The 16,801-nt window shown below is 42.6% G+C and overlaps 1 protein-coding gene across 2 annotated transcripts in view; it reads left to right on the forward strand.

Moving 5' to 3' along the window:
- Nucleotides 1-16,801, forward strand: part of znf407 (zinc finger protein 407) — a 166,456-nt gene that overhangs the window by 114,666 nt on the left and 34,989 nt on the right. For both annotated transcript variants that reach the window (XM_049584226.1, XM_049584228.1), the window contains exon 9: nucleotides 4,360-4,538. In XM_049584226.1, coding sequence (XP_049440183.1) covers nucleotides 4,360-4,538 — 179 coding nt within the window. The remainder of the gene's footprint in view (nucleotides 1-4,359; nucleotides 4,539-16,801) is intronic.

Raw genomic sequence — 16,801 nt, forward strand, 5'->3', positions numbered from 1 at the left:
GTGTCATTCCCATTAGCCTCAGCTGTACTTTGTGTTTAGTGCTTATTAGAACATGCTAAACTAAGATGGTGAGCACGTTGAGTTTTTTACCTGCTAAACATCAGGATGGTGGCTTCATCATTGTAAGCATGTTAACATGCTGACATTAAAAGCACCATCGTGCCCAACAACATTCTCACAGAGCCACTAGCATGGCTCTAGGCTCTCAGTCTTGTTAGACTAGACCTGCCAATAGTCTGTATTAAATTTGCATACTGCAAGAATTTGTTGTTTTGCCTGAATTTCATTCGTGCTATGCCAGAAATTTTGTACCTCATGGGACACTAAACCTCAGAACATCAGGGAAAAACAAAGCAAGACTGTATGATGAAAACACACCATCTATCCAAATGTCTCATTAAACATATTACAGCAGGTCAAAGGCTCAAAGTAAAGTAAGAAAAAAAAAAAAATTATATTATATAAATTGGCTGATTTTTTTTTCCTTGAGGGCAAATTTTGGTCCTATATGAAACCACTGCTGTAGCCTAACCCCAATATCAGAGAGATACTGTACATAGAACGTGCCAAATGTTCCTGGCCTCATTGTTCCTGCACTGATACTTAATGATCATTACAGATAGTGGCAAATGAAACAGTAAATTAGAAGCCCAATTAACATTTTGGTGGCCCCAGGGGTTCTGAGAGGTCCAGAGGGCAGTGAAGGGGGGGCAAGGTGGAAGGAGGAGGGGGTTGGGGAAACGCCCCGCTGGCTTACTAATGTGAGGATGAGGAATTGAATGCGGGGGCCTCAGACAGCCGCGAGGGCCCTCGCCTCCGCCCTGCTTTTACACACTGAATACATGTTTAAACCCTGACATCTCTGGTGGCCTGACCACGATAAGGAGCTACTAGATGAGTTAGCACGCTTGACCTTTCGATGTAAGCTTATGAAATAGATATGGCACAGTTGTACAGACATATCAAGGTCTGAGGCAAAGCAGTTGTGTGATTGACAGGTCTTGCTCATAGAAAATATTTATATCTGTTGTACAGGTATACATCTGATTTCCACTTTTAAAATATCCATATTAAATGTTATGGATGACATCCATGGTTCCCACTTGATACAATGTGATCTCCATCAAGGCTGCTCCTCAAATGCATGTAAATGAGCAGGGAGTGAATGATCTATCAAATGCCACTCATCTCCTATTCAGACAGAGATAGATAATAGAGGGAGATAATTATAGTAGGAGAATAGTGGTAAAAATATTCTAATGATATTGCACTGGGAGTCCTTGGCTGTCAATTAATGATGTCTATTTGACTATTCTCCAGCTATTTATGCAAGCCGCAAAACTTCTTTACTTCAGTGTTTAAGGAATCATTTCTATTGTTCCCAATGAGGAGTTTTTTTTTCTCATTAAAGTCACAGTGGCATCTTAAGCGGTCTAATTGATATGTAGCCTCTGACTCCTGCCATGTTACCATCCTTCTGGGGCTATTATTGTTTATTGAATGCTGCGGCATTCATGTTTCAATCTACCTGTTAAAATAGTCTTTCAATTTGAGGCGATGGCGGCTTTGAGGATGACACGCTTACTGTCAGTGCCAGGAAGGTTTGCGACCTTGTAAAGTGAAGGGAGAGATGAGGGAGGAGGGGGGGAGACATTAATGATGATAACTGAGCCTCCTTGGCAGAATAAGATCCAAATAGCCCCAATGATCCAAATACACCCCCTCCCCTCCCAACTCTTAACACACACAAAGAAACACATTTAAATCTCCTCTAACGAAGCGCCTCTCAATTACACCTCTCCCATTACCATACACTCGTTGGGAGGAGGAATATGGAAATGGCTAAAATAAAGGGGCGAGTGAGGGAGAGACAGAAAGAGGCAGAGAAGGGGTGATGTATCCGTTGAGCATCACTATGGCTGAGTCCCATGGTGAGTGCATGGATGGGGGAGGAAGTTGAAACAGTGTTGGGACTAATTAATACAGTGTATAGTAGGAGGGCTGGTGTGGGCTTTCACTAACTGTGACACCTGCTGACTCCTAAATGCACGTTGTGTTGTTTTAATATGACAATTACACCATTACCATATCTGAGAGATAGCATGGCCCCCCTAGGAATCCACCCGCGCTCTCTTTAGAACCTTTTAGCTCCGCTTCAAATTTTATCTATTTATGCTCCCACTTTTCGAATAAGAAATCAGTTCACTTTTAGTAAAAAATGCATTTTTTAGCAGCATGATTTGTGGTAATTCGTGAGCATGTGACAGTTTTAAGTTTTTGCGTCTGTCTTTTTTTCATTAAGCAGAAGAACAGTCAACAGATGTGGCCATGATTTGTGTGTGAACTTGCTAGTGAAGGCTGATGAAGTCACGACAGCAGTGGGTGCCAATCTACTGGATAAATGATGGATACTTAAATTCTTAAAGCTCTTCACATTCGTTACACATGACATAAACCTACAAGGCCATAAATGTATTGTTTTCATATCAGGTCGGTTCATCATCTGCAGCTCCTTTTTAAAAAAAAAATAAATAAATAAAAAAAAAATTCTGGACTCTGAGCCTTGTTTGATTGTGCTACATGTCACCTGTGAATCAGGTGTGGCCAGTATTGCCAGTCTCTTTCACTGTGGGTCTTTTAGGAGGATCAAAGCTGGACCCCTTTTATTTGTCTGTTTGTTCCCTGTGTCAGTCAGCGCTCATGCTAACTACTAATTTTGCTTAGCTTTGAACAAACCAGAAAGCCAAATCCAACACTTGTGGGAGCAAGGAATGACTTCTGTGACACAAAGAAAATGGAAAGGTGTTCATGAAGTGGATATATTTTTGAATCAGTCATCAGTGATCTGGTAAGACAGCCATGTTGATGTGGTTTAAAACACTTTTTGTTGTTGTTGAGAGCGTGGCACCCCAACTGACTATAGCGTTCAGTTTTGTGAGGAGCCATCATTGTTCACCAGTGGCTACAGCTCATGTGTTTCATACAGCATGAACAGAACCCAGTGAGGGCCCGCTCTGTTTTTTTTTTTTTTTAAGGCCCCAGTGGAGCTGGGCTGGACTGTGGCCCCATGATGGAGAGAGGTGTCTCTGCAAAAGTGAAAACAAATTCTCTCCTTGGCTGGCGTGAGCTATGGCACTGTGAGGCTTTATTGTCCCGGCCAAGGTGATAAGGGAGAGTAATTGCGTATTATACTGTCCGAGAATGTCAGGTCCAAACTGAGCACGAGTGCCCCATCCATCAACACATGATGGTGTGTGTTTATGTGTGTGTATGAAACTGTGTTCTACACTGCACATGCTTGCTTGCATGATGCATTATGTGTGTGTGTGTGTGTGTGTGTGTGTGTGTTCAGGTGGGGGGGGGGTACGGTGTTTATGGATTCATGTCTTAATATTTGCACCTGTGTAGTCATATTAGATATTAAGAATTTTTATTTTGGTGCAAACTAAGGTCTGTTCATGTCTGTGTAAGTATATATGTATGTGCATGTTTGTTTTGTCCATTCAGGGTTTCAGTAACACATGTGTGTATGTGTGTTTGTGTGTCCATGGGCAGGTTTAGATAGAGCCTGGGAGCAGGTCAGGCAGCATCATTAATCAGCGGAGGGTTGTGTGTGACTCTCTGAGCTGACATCATTACATCCTACACCCTGCAGTAGCTCACTGCTTGGCCTGCCCTATCTGACCAGTCCGAAGACCCGCAAATTCTCGCACGCCGCGCGCACACAACATACACCACCACTTCTTTACCTTTCATAGAATTGCAAAAGATACATAATGCATAACAGATGTCTTCAGACATATCTCTAACGCACTCAGTGGGCCTCCAGATCCATGTGCTGTCTCACAGGATGCATCACCCACTTCTCCCACCACCACCATTACACACTAAACCTGAGCAACTGCAAGGCAAGAAAATAAGAGATATGAAAGAGCGTGACGGAATATCAAAGAAATTGCAGGATGTAAATATTGTTTGTGTAACAACTTGGGTTTGGTTGTTTGTGAAAGCGATCTTTAGTCATTTGCTGGTTGTGGGCTTGTTTCACAGAGGCGTGTTTAGGCAATGAATGCTTTGAGAGTCTGTCCAAACACGGCTGCTCCCTCAGCTCCAAAGCCCAGTTTGAGTTTTTTCTAGTGTGTGTGTGTGTGTGCGTGCGTGCGTGCGCATGTGCGTGTGTGTGTCATCATTGCAACAAAATAAAATGTTAGTACAGCAAACCTTTTTCGGGAAAGTTGCCAAGCATTTATCTTGTGTTTTCTCCCTCATGACTCTCATCTTTTAATCTTTTTTTTTTTTTTTTCATCTATTCCAAAAAAAAAAGGAATGAGGCCTTTTATCTTCGTTTGTCTCCCTTAGATCCAACTGTGCTGAGAACATCCGGAAGCACATTCTCCATACGGGCAAACATGAGGGCGTGAAGATGTACAACTGTCCCAAATGCAACTCTGCCACCAACTCTCCCATGGAGTTCCGTAACCACCTGAAGGAAAATCACCCTGATATTGAGAATCCAGACCTTGCCTACCTACATGCAGGTAACTAACTGTTCAAATTGTACTTTAGGGGGCTACTCTACGTCTATGCCTATTTTCAACATCCACAACATTCCATACGATTCATGTTCAGTGTCACAGTTCCACATCTGCCCACTACCACCTTTTTTGTCCTATTGACTGCTGAGTAGCTCCTGAATTAGCTGAAAGTTAAAGGGACACCACCAACTTTTCACATGGAGATCAGTTTACTAGTCATAAAAGATTCTGCTTATAGAAACAGTTGTAAAATGGAAGGCAGTGGCTCAGTCTGTGGGGACTTGGCTTGGGACCCGTTGGTGGCCAGTTCATGTCCAGCATGGACCAATCAGTAATAGAGTTGGACTAGTAGCTGGGGAGGTGCCAGTTCACCTCCAGGGTATTGTTGAAGTGCCCTTGAACAAGGCCTGTGTGTCTGTGTAAAAAATAACAGTGGAGTGAAAAATTCTAGTTTGAGAAAATAATCCAGGTGATGTCATATTGATGTCATCTGGGTTATCTCAATTCGGGTCAGCTTTTTCTACAGAACCTGTATCACTACCTGGAGGTGTGGAGTTTCAAAGAACAGTTGGAGAAAGTCTAACAAAGGCTGCAACTGAGTTGTATCATGGGAAGTGCAGGATTAACTGTTTCTGGAGCTTTACTCAAGCTATGGACTAAGAGTCAGTAGATCTGTTTCTGTATCTCTTGCCGTTGCTGCTTTTGATTATTGACTCATTATTTTTAAATCTCTCTCTTTGCATCCACCCAACTGTATGAAAATGCCATAGTAAATCTCTGGACTTCCCTTTTAACTGCCTTGTCGAGGGAACCTAACCAACACATTATGTTCTTCATCGACAATTGCTCCGCTATTTCCAGCATTTGAACCACACCACTTTCCATTTTCCTCTCTAAAGTTTTCTCAAGTCTCCCCTTTAATCTTTCTCTCTAATCTGCGTTCCAATGTGTAACATGCACACAAACATTTATACACATACAGTGTATACCCACAAACAAATAAACAATTGAATTCATTCCACTGAATTAAACCACCTGGCTGCCCCTACAACTCTGCCCAGGCTCTATCATTCAGCAGAGGTCAGATCTTCTCGAATCATTGAGTGTGTTTTTGTCAATGGATCGAGTCTTGCTATTCAGTGCTGATGGAGGGCACCCAGCCACAAAGAGGCAGCACTCAAAGACTGCTGGTCTAGCCATCCCTGCCAATCACTCAGGCCATAGAGACAGATGAAATCTTGTTCCTCTGCTATTGGATCCTTTGTATCCCAGTGTTCTTCCTTTGTCCTTGAAGGCCACCAAATCCAATCGACAGAGTGCTTGTCCTTCAGAGGAGCAGAGAGGACAGCCTTTATCCTGTTATCCCTTTGACCTTACATAAAAGTGGTAGAGTTGGAGGGGAGCACCATGGGAAAGAGGCCAGGCAGGGACATTACTCGACGATGGCTGCAATCTGGTGGTACTGTTGTTTATTTCCTGTTGAAACCGAATGGATCTGGAGTTTTATCTTCTTGCTGACCCTTAAAAGTTTATTTTAAGGCCTATTGGTGGTATAATTTCTGTTCTTCAAATTCAATGACCAACGTATATCTTTGAACTCCTTTACTTCCATGTCCTAACCTCTCTGCACAACCTTTTTACCTTCAAGTACTCTTAAAAACACCTCCCTTCTTCATGTTCTCCATACCTTTTGACCTTTAACCAAAGCACACCTTTTATGCGTCTTTTACCCTTTTACCCCAGAATTTCCCTCACCTCTGTTTGTCCTTATGCATGGCCTGACCTTTGGTGAACCTTTGGTTTTGTTTCTTTGCGTCCCCCTTAGCGTGACCTGTTAAGCCATATAAGAACACAACAGTTAGAGCAAATCTCTGTATGTGTCCAGGCCAGTCTTGTGGCTTCATCTTAAAGGTGTCTATGATCTTACTGTGATTCCACCAGCTATAGCAAGCAGTGCACATCATGGGTTTCAGTTTTCAGTGTTTTGAACGAAGGTCAGATCTTGTCTGGAACACGCGTAGTCTTTCAGTCATCTGGAGGAAACATATCCTCCTCTTTCAGTCGAGTTAAGCAGCATGTTTTCAAGATGTCATCATGACGTCCTAATTCATATTCTGGTCACACCACACCACAGATATGAACCCAAAGAATGACAGCAAAAGAAATCATCCAAAAATGCAGCTGACGGTGTTTCTTACTCCACAATTACTGCTCCCACTTCGCTTTCGTTGATGCATTACAGTTTGCTCCAAATTTTACTTGTAGCAACACGTAAATAAATTATTTTGCAGGACTGAAGAAAATCAACAACTCTTTACCTGATTAAGACCCAAGCAATCAAACTATAGGTGGTTTGAAAAGGCATTGGAAGTACACTTGTGATCTCTCCCTCTTTCATAAGAGAGAAAAGAGAGGTGGGGGTGGTAGCGGAAAGAGCAGTGTTTCATCTAAGTAGACAGAACGAGACCAAAAGAAAGAGACAGGGGAAAAAAAGATTAAGAAGGTAGATGTTGAATTAACCTGCTTGTGATTGCTCTCTGTCAGAGTGGCACCAGGGCCAGCAGCGAGAGGCAAATCATCTGTGATGGCCCTTCCCGCTGTTCCCCCTTTGAAAGACACAGATCAAACGCACCCTAGTCACGGGCCCTTGCAGCCCCTCGCGCCAGATTGATTGACACCCGAACGTCTCCACTGCTGCTCTGTCTTTCCATATCACTCCCTCTCGCTCTCCGTCTTCCCTTCTTTATTCAGCGTCGCACTTCGAATTAAAGCCCTTCTCAAGGATGAAAGCAGAGGTCCTTTGCAAACGAAGGAAGAGAGGGAATTAGACCCAGCAAGTGATGGAGGGGAATGATGATTAGAATTAGAGGGGGGAAAAAAAGAATGAAAAAAGAGGTTAGATATGTGAGGGGAAAATGTTGCTGATAGGACACATTTTAATAAAATGGTAATGACAATTGTCTTCCTTGTGCGATCTGCAGAGAGATATGCCAGAAAGAAGTGGCGGCGCCTGTGTGATCTCGGGATAGATAGCACTGCAGCAGAACTCGAGCTACAGGTACCTCAGAGTGCCGCGACTTTGCTAAATTACCCCTCTGCTAGAACTTTCTTTCTAGTTAAAATGCTGCAAGTACACTGTGACTGGAGCAGCTTTGGGAAATGGTATATTTCCTTCTTTCTTTGCTATCTCCCTCCAGCGAGGTCAGCTGTGGTTGCAGGGCAATGGCTTTGTTAAATCAGCCTCCTGTCCTGTTCAGTACCAAAAAATATATTACACACACACACACACACACACTCAGACACCACACACACACACACACAGGTGAGATGTCGCCATTAGCTTTGTCAGAGCATCTTCATCCCACTATTTTAAATTGTGAAATATTTCCCTAATTTCCAACCAAGGTTATAATTGCACGTCTTGGGGGCATAGCGATCAAATGCTTTGTAATTAGCTAACAGCGACTGAGTACTTGGATCTGCTGCTTAGTGCCTAAGCAGATAAAACAAATAAATAAATAAACTTCTTCAAGGCATTGTTGCTGCTTTATGCAGATTCTATTTTCCTTAATAATGCATGATGGATGGCTACTGTAGAGGGCTAGAGGAGACCTGGCCTTGTAAGTGATGATCTTAATACACAGTTACAACCACAGGCAAATTCATTTGTTTGCATATATTTTTTCCTTATTAAACAAATCTGTAAACAAATATGGGTTTGGATGGCTTTTACTTAAGTTATGCATCTGTGTGCCTCGCTGGCTCCCCTCCCTCGCTTTCACCTTCTGTTCGTCATGTAATGAAACATTACTCTCCTGAGTTTTACTTGCGTATTGTGTTACAGCGGCGTGTTGGATTGTGGAGGACAGGTGTGTATGTCATGCAAATGTGTCCTGGTATCCCAGCGCATATGACACTGTGTCGACGTTGTGAGAGAAGCCTCAGACACCGACGATAAAATCAACATCTGTTTCTAATAACAATGTGTTATATGTGACACGTTTCTGTGTTGGAAAATATGTGTAAAAAAAAACAATGCATCACAGATCTTTGAAAAAACACCTATAGGACATCAAGTCGTCAGCGTTAGTGATGAACCTGCGTCTTTGTGTCACCGTCCTTCTGTTGCGTTCACATGACGGGCATTAATGAAAAAAGTCATTCTGTTCAGTGCGATGTAAAGTCAGATTAACAGGGTGGCTCATTGTGCTGATGCTGTCACGCCGTAGATTTAGTTATTTTGAGTTGTATCTTACAAAATCAACAATGAAGCATTTATTGGCTTGAGGGGAAGCCAAAAAATGTATGATATTTTTACCAGCGAAGAGCAAACTTTGACGGAATTGAGCTCAGCTGTTTTAGTTTAGGTTAAAATGATCAAAGCAATCCCACAAAGAAAACACATCATATGCAGTTTTCTAAATGTTTCTCAAGTCCCAGTGAATATGGCCTTTAACATAATAAATGTGGTCTTTTGTAGTCACAGTATGTCTTCATTTCGGTTTATACAACACTCACTATTTTGTGCCTGTGTTTGTTATTCTTCTTCCATCATATCTAATTTCCCCAACCACACAAAGCAACCTCAACACGCCTGCATGTTTAAACTTGAAGATTAGCTCAAGCCAGTGTTGGGGTGTTAATTGGAGGATTCCCTCAAGGAGGAACACCTTTCAGCTTCATCTGGTCCTGAATGGCTCATTGTCACCCCTTTTTACCAAATTAGCTCTGGTTCTTGAACTGGTTCCATTCAGGATTCTTGGAACTCTGGTGCTATCTAGCAACCAGCCCACGCGTGCTTTTCTTCTGTTATTACATATATTTGTTTTTAACCAAAAAATGAACATGGACCAACTATTAATAAGACAACTGCACGCTCCTTTTTCCAACAATTTCTCACTTGATTTCTCCATCGTTGCCTTCTTCACCCTCTTTTTCTAACCTGTAAAATATGACACGTCAACCGATGTTGTCATGGTTCGCACTTCAGGTTGAGGAAAACCTGCAATTTTTTGGTTTCAGCTGGGAACCAACTTTTTTTGGGGGTTGAAAATGCTCTGAATTCTTCAAAAATAAGTACACAAACCTGAGCACCACCCATGCCTTGTTGGTGGAAAAGAATTGTTTAAGGACTGAATTGAATTTTTTTTTTAGCTTCTAATTGTGTAACCCTCTTCTGCCCCTTCATCCTTCCCTCAAACGTCCCTCTTACTAACCTCTTTCTATCCACACACTCCACATGTAGTCTTGGTTGAGATGTTACAGTTTAGAAGCAGCTGCTCAATGTATGTGTCCCAGGAGACATGCAACAAGGAGTGTGTGTGTGTGTGTGAGTGTATCTGGGGGGTTAGCGAAGAGGTTTAGGGGAAAATGCACACCCTAGGTTGCGTGCGTCTTGGTAAACCAATACAGGGCCGATCTGGGCCGAGCGAGCAGCAATTCCTGCATAATGACCTGCTCCAATGAGCGTGAAAACTCCCCCAACCGGCTGCATTTATCACTCATCAGCCACAACAAACGGTCTTTTGTTTCATCCTCATCTTCTATTCCCTTTCCTTCCTCCTGGCGCCAATCTGAGGGCCTCAGCTCAGCTGTTTAGTGGCCATTCAGATCCTTGACTGACAAGTCCCATCCAATCAGTGTGGAGACGTAGAGGCAGTCGGTTTCCAGCTGCCCCGAATATGAAGTGATGTCTACATTGTGTCTTTGCCACCTTTAGGCCATCACAGACAGATTTTTTTTCCACACGGTAAATGATGAGTGGAAGTGTAGTGTCATTGACAGACTGGGTCAACCTCCGTCTGAGCCTCTGGACAAGTTCTGTCACTGTCAGAAAATTTGAGGCAGATTGATGACACTTGATGTATGCTCCCTGGTGTTGCAGTGGCACAGTTATGTTAGGTGCTTGCTTATGTTGCAATATTCTAAAAAGTTGCAGATGGCTTATGTAGGGCACAGCCAAACAGTTGCAGTGTGATAGCAGGACAAAAGGATAAAATTCAGTCTGCATAGGTTTTTAGTCAAATAAGAAGGAGAACAGCAGGAAAGAGTTTTGTATCCACACATATAGATTGAATTTATCTACAAAATCTTAATTTTTTGAGGCAGTTTAAGAAGTTAATAAGCATATTTCTTCTTAGACTTCAGCTCAAACATTGAAACAACTTTTCCTGGATATCTATGGCACCGGTTTTTGTTTCCCTAGTGTGAATCATTCATATGAACTATTACTCTTCAGACAGTCTAACAGGACTGTTTATAATGTGTCAGAGCACATCAAATGCTTAACTTCTTTCTTATAATCAAAACATAAAAGGAAAAATATTTGGTGTATGTTTTCGAGAATGTTTGTCGGAACACTGGAGTCTGCTTTCATGTGAACATACAGTACTTAGACAGAAGCACACACATAGATACACACAAACACCTCCCGTGAGTGACGTGTGGTGGGGATGCTTGCAGGCAGGGCTGCTCCTCCTGTATGGGACAGTGAATATGGGACCAGACAGGCCGCCGGCTCCTATAAAGCCTCATCCATAATTCAATCCTCCTTCTCCTTCAATTCAGACACTGTACATATCCAGCTACAGCTAACAGCTAACCTGTCCAAGACAAGAAACAAAGACAGAGCGACAGAAAGAAAGGAAGAAAGAAGTTGAGTTAAAAAGAAAAGTGAAAAGATAAGAAAGAGAGGCAGAAACTATTCAGGAGAGGAGGTTGTAAGACGAGGCCAGACTGCTGATTTTCACTTTCAGCCCTGCTTGCCCCATCTTGACCTTTACTGAGTCAACACAGCCCCTAGTACCAACATGTTTTCCCTGATCTACACCCTCATTGGCTGAAGTGCACTTCTGAGATCTCCACCATGACCTTTGCCCCTTTTGCTGTGCCAAGGACCCTTGTCTTCCTCCTTCGCCTCTCGAGCTTCCACGTGTCGTCTGTTTGGTGGCTCTCCAAACGTCTCGGCATCTCTAATTAACCAACAGGCTCAACTTTCCCCAACTAAACAACCAATTACCAATGCTTTAGCCCAGCCCAGCCCCATGTTTCCTGATACAGTGGCCTATTAGGGCCCCTTATTTCTCCCCCAGCATAATTGAATCCCCTGGCTGCTCATCAGTGGGCTAATTTAAGCCAATGTGCAGAGTTGGTAATCAGAGGGGCTGCCTATTAGACTATCAGACCCCAATTAAGTGCCCTCTTATTTCCAACATAACAAGCCGCTATCACTACTGCTGTTATTGTATTTCCCTCTTTAGTGCCCAGTTTTGTTTGGGTAAATCTGCGGTCTGTTTGGAGAAGAAAAACATGGAAAAAGTGGAAGAGAGGACTTTCAGTGTTGCGCACTGGTACAGGCTGTGTTCTAAGAAATACACTTGTAGATGCAGAAGAAGGACACTATCTAGGGTGGTAATCCAGAGAGCAAAGATCTGCCTTTTTCTACTATCTGATTGATATAGCTCAGTAGGATGTTTCTGTCCAAAACACCCTTTACGGAAGAAACATGGAGTACAGTTGCAATGTGACACATCATCAACAGCATGCTCGCAGCAGAGCTCGTCTGTCGTAACAAACAAAAGCTGCTACATAGACCACAGAAGCCATGAGCACCTGGTCAGGTGTCGTGCTGCAACTGGCCTTTTTTTTTCTCTCTATGTAAGAACTACACAAAACTTTGTGAAAAACGAAAACAATAAAGTCGAAATAAAGCCGACGCTTCCGAACCCTGCATAACCCACTGCATTATCACTTGCCAAAACTGCATATGCACAGGATACAGTGAAGCTGGCACGCAACCACATGCTACAAAGACGGAGTCTGTTCAGCAGGTAAAAATCCCTGCTCCGCCTCGCCTACGTCCTTGCCCCATGTATTTCGGGCGTTACTGTGAAAGCTCTTTTGGCGTACTTGGTAGTACTACAGCAGAATTCATCAAAGATGCACAATTAGAAAGAAGGATTTTGTGTAGCACCTTGAGGCCGTAGAGCAAGAGTTTTATGTTAAAAAAAACTCCTGCTTTCCACCTAAATCACAAACTAATGAGTGAAATTCGAGCATCTCATTAACATGAGAGAATGCCTGGCCTGATCTGTTGCAGAGATGTTTTCAACACATGATTTGGGTTCAATGAGTGCACATATCACTAAAATCTTGTTAGAAAATTTATGAGGAGAGAAGTCTTTAAACTTTAAAAAATTCAAACATCTATCTCCCGCTGCCACTTGGGTCTGCCAAAATCTGATGTGGCTTAATGCAGCTTTAACTTGACAAATAGATTTGAAATGGAAAAGGTTCAGAGATGAATGCCTTCACCACCAGCACCTCTCTCTGTCCTCTTACAAGTGCAGAATATCTCACTTTTTTATCCCCCCTCTTTTCTTATTCTCCCTCCCGTTTTCTCTGTCCTGTCTTGGTGACTGGTGCAGCTGAGGGGAGCCAGAGTGTGAAAGAGGCCCACAGAGGGCTGATGAGGACTGTCTTAGCAAAGCGTGTCTCAAGTCTGGGACTGCAGCATTTGAGTGGATATGTGTACATGTATGTGTGTGTGTGTGTGTGTGTGTGTGTGTGGGGTAGCGAGAAATAGTCTGCGTGCGTGTCTCGAAGTCTAAGTGTGTGTGTGTTTAGTGTTGGTGTCGACTCCCCATAGCCTAATTAAAGGGTGAGGAAAGCCACTCACTGGGAGATTAAACCTAAAAGGGTAAATTAGCACTCAAAAGGGGTGTGGCAAATTCACACATACGCACAGGCCATGAAATCTCTTCTGACACCTGTGAAAAAAGGGGAAAAAAAGAGAATAAGGAGGATGGAGAGAGGGGAAAAACTTTTGTGTTTCTGTAGCAGAGCTCTTTGCTGTGCGTTTGTTGGAGATGAAGATCTGAACGGGGAACATCATTTCAAATAAAAGATCAGAATTTGGGAAGGGTGCTCAACATGTGCATGGTGAAACTGTCTGTTTTACTTAATTAATTTAGTTACTTGTTGTAAGCTGCTTTAGATAAAAGTGCCTGCTAAATGATGTAATGTAATATCATTTCAGGAGGGCAGGGCCACAAATGTCTTTAAATATCAGACTGAATGTGATAATCTAAATATGAAACCTGAAAATATCAGAAGAGCTTTTAATTTGAAATTTCAGTGACAAAAATATTCTGGCTTCATGACTTTGCCATTGAGCCATAAGACCTTAACTTAATATCATGTCAGGTGTGAATATGTCTTTTATTTCATACTAACTTGTGTCAAACAATTTATAAAACATTAAATTTAAACTGTTCACGTTTTAAGGGTCATTTTAAGAGTCACTATAGTCCAGTTTACCCCTTTTAATATTTTAACATGCAGTTAGTTTTGACTTTATTTGCTGCATTTCTACAGTAGTTTCCTAGCGTTTCAATATTTCGCTTTAAAATTTATGCTAATAATTATTTTTTAGTCATGTTATTTATATGTCATGTCATTTTATTTAGAGAGTCCAGTATCATGAATCACAAATTTGCCTCAAGGGGCTTTACAATCCGTACAGCATGCAACACCCATTGTCCTCTGACCCTTGATTCAGATAAGAAAATTCTGTTAACGGGGAAACAGAGGAGGGATCCCTCTCCCTGGATGGACAGACATGCAACAGATGCCTTGTGTACAGAAGAGATCAACATAAAACATAAAATCACATTATAGACAATCCAAATGATAAAAAGTATATAAACATGAAGAAAATGGATCCAGGAGGATGTCATGCAGCTCCCAGGTGTCACCAGACAGATATAACCTGAGCCATAATCCTAAAACCAGAATCCAAATTCTGCCAGATATTAAAAACATTGAATATTATGTACTTTTATGAGTGATTGAATTCATTAAATATGGTGGGGACTGATTTACACTTTAAAATTTTGTGATCTCTGATACCTGTTGGCAAAGAGTGAGGGGTGCAGTAGTGTATTCTGATGTTAAATAGGCATGTGTGCACACATGTGTGAGGGACAGATGGGTGTCACATCATTGGTCACCGCTTCATATAAATATCCCACAATTCAGCAGCGTGCATTAACACCCCGGGCTGCACTGATATCTCTTTTATAACTGTCTGCCCATGTTTTTTAACCCTGTTCTACTCTCGGTGCATCAGCTCGCTTTCTGCCTCTTTCTTCTCGTGCTGTGTGTTTGTGTGCGTTATGATGTCTTACTAGTTGTGTGTGTTGAGAGTGAGTGATGTGACTCTGGGCCAGCAGCTGAGCTCTGCCATGCTATCTGTCTCTCTATCTGTTTGCCGGTCTGTCTGTTGTCTCTTCTGCGTTGTCTTCTACTCCTGTTTGACTGCTATCAGACAAGTGTGTTGTTTGAGAGAGAGAGTGTGTGTGTACATGTCATCTGTCAGTGTCTTTCTCCAGAATCAGACATCTAACGGAGAATCTCAGCTTGGCACACACACACATACACACGGACTGTAAAAAGAAGCGCACACACACGCAGTTTCACACAGGACTACATCTCCAATCTTATAGTTCTTTGCCCCAAGGACTAAGTGTGTATGTTTGCACGTATAAAAGATTTCATGTGTGTGTTTCTGCAAATACACACAAACACACACACACATACACACACACACACACACACACACACACACACACACACTCTTGCATGTCTTTCTGTTTGTGGGTGTAAGAAAATAGATCTCGGTTCTGTCACGGCTGGGCCTGCAGGCATAAGAGGCCTTAACGGATGTCTTTCTCAGTGAAACACACACACACACACACACACACACACACACACACACACACTTTCTCTCACATGCACACACAAGATACAGGTCCCAGACCCCTCTCCCTCCTGGACTCGTCGTGAGGAATACAGATTCAGGCTCCTCTCTAGATAGTGATCAGCCTTGCCGTGGCTTCAGAAATGCTATCTTCACCGGGCGGCTGAATTGATAATACTCCCCCCTACGCATTTTATTACAAAGGCCCAGTTTGTAAAAAGGTAATCATTTACTGTTGCTACTATCTCCCCTGAGCCATACATCTTCTGTCTTCACAGGACAAAGTTCTTCCGCTGCTGCCGACGCTGTTTTTCCCTATTTTATTTTTTTACTTTGTCGGTGGGTTCTCAGATGGCTACTTTTAGGTTTATCACCTCTTGCTGCCTCAGAGTTTTACACATACAGCAACCCACCTGGTAGAATTATATCTATTTGTTAAATGTATGTATTTTGTGTTTGTAAGCATGCATGGGCACTCTGTGTGTGTGTGTGTGTGTGTGTGTGTGTGTGTGTGTGTGTGTGTGTGGAGGGGAGAGAAAGGCTGCAAATGACAGTGAATGGAGGACTAATCCCTTTGGGCACATAGCGGAATCCAATACCAAGTACCAAAATCTCATCATTTCAATTATCATATTTATCATATTTATTCATTTTCTCCCAGCCAGGCTTAATGCTGTCTCTCTCTCCTCCCTCTCACCACTCTTTCTTCTGTACATTAATCTATTTTTTTCCCTCCATTGCTCTCTCCACTGGCGACATGTGAGCCTGTCAGTCATGTTGATTGACAGCACTCAAGTGGCCTACGGAAAAGCAGCTCATTTTTCTTTCTTTTTTTTTTCCCTTTTTGGTCAGGCGTTGTGCTGGTGATGCTGGGGCCTTATCAGGAAACCCAATTTATTGCCGTTTCTCTGGGCGAAAGGGGTTGCCACTCACGCTGACTGACAGCTCTCAGATTTGCAGGCTGCAGTGTAGGGATTTCCTTTAAGTTGTTATGTTTTTTTTTTTTTTTGCCCGTACTGTCGGAGATTATTCTACCGCGTGTGGACATACATTCACACTTTACACACAAACACAAAGACATAGCAGCTAGATCAGGCTCGTTCCCTCGTCTGCAAACCATTTTGTTTCCGTCTGACCTTGGCGGGGATTTTGACTGACTGATGGCAATCCGCGGTCCCGCTCGCCACACCGCGGGTCAAGTTCAGCCTTGTGAACATCTTTGTTTGGGTAATTGTTTTACTCTTAGGGGAAGGAACTGAGGGTAAAGAAAATAAACTGTTAAACGGAAAACTCACTTTCATGCCGAGATTGGTATTTCTCCTGTTTTGTGTTTTTATGTGCGAGTGCAAAAGCATGTTTGTTTTCATTGCTAGGAACATTACATGTGGGAATGTGGGCTCATGTATGAATTTATGTTCTCATTTCAACTGTGTGTTTTTACATTCCCCTCCCTGTGTGTGTGTGTGTGTGTGTGTGTGTGTGTGTGTGTGTGTGTGTGAGAACGAGA

This window comes from Epinephelus fuscoguttatus, linkage group LG8 (assembly GCF_011397635.1).
Source record: "Epinephelus fuscoguttatus linkage group LG8, E.fuscoguttatus.final_Chr_v1".
NCBI lineage: Eukaryota > Metazoa > Chordata > Actinopteri > Perciformes > Serranidae > Epinephelus > Epinephelus fuscoguttatus.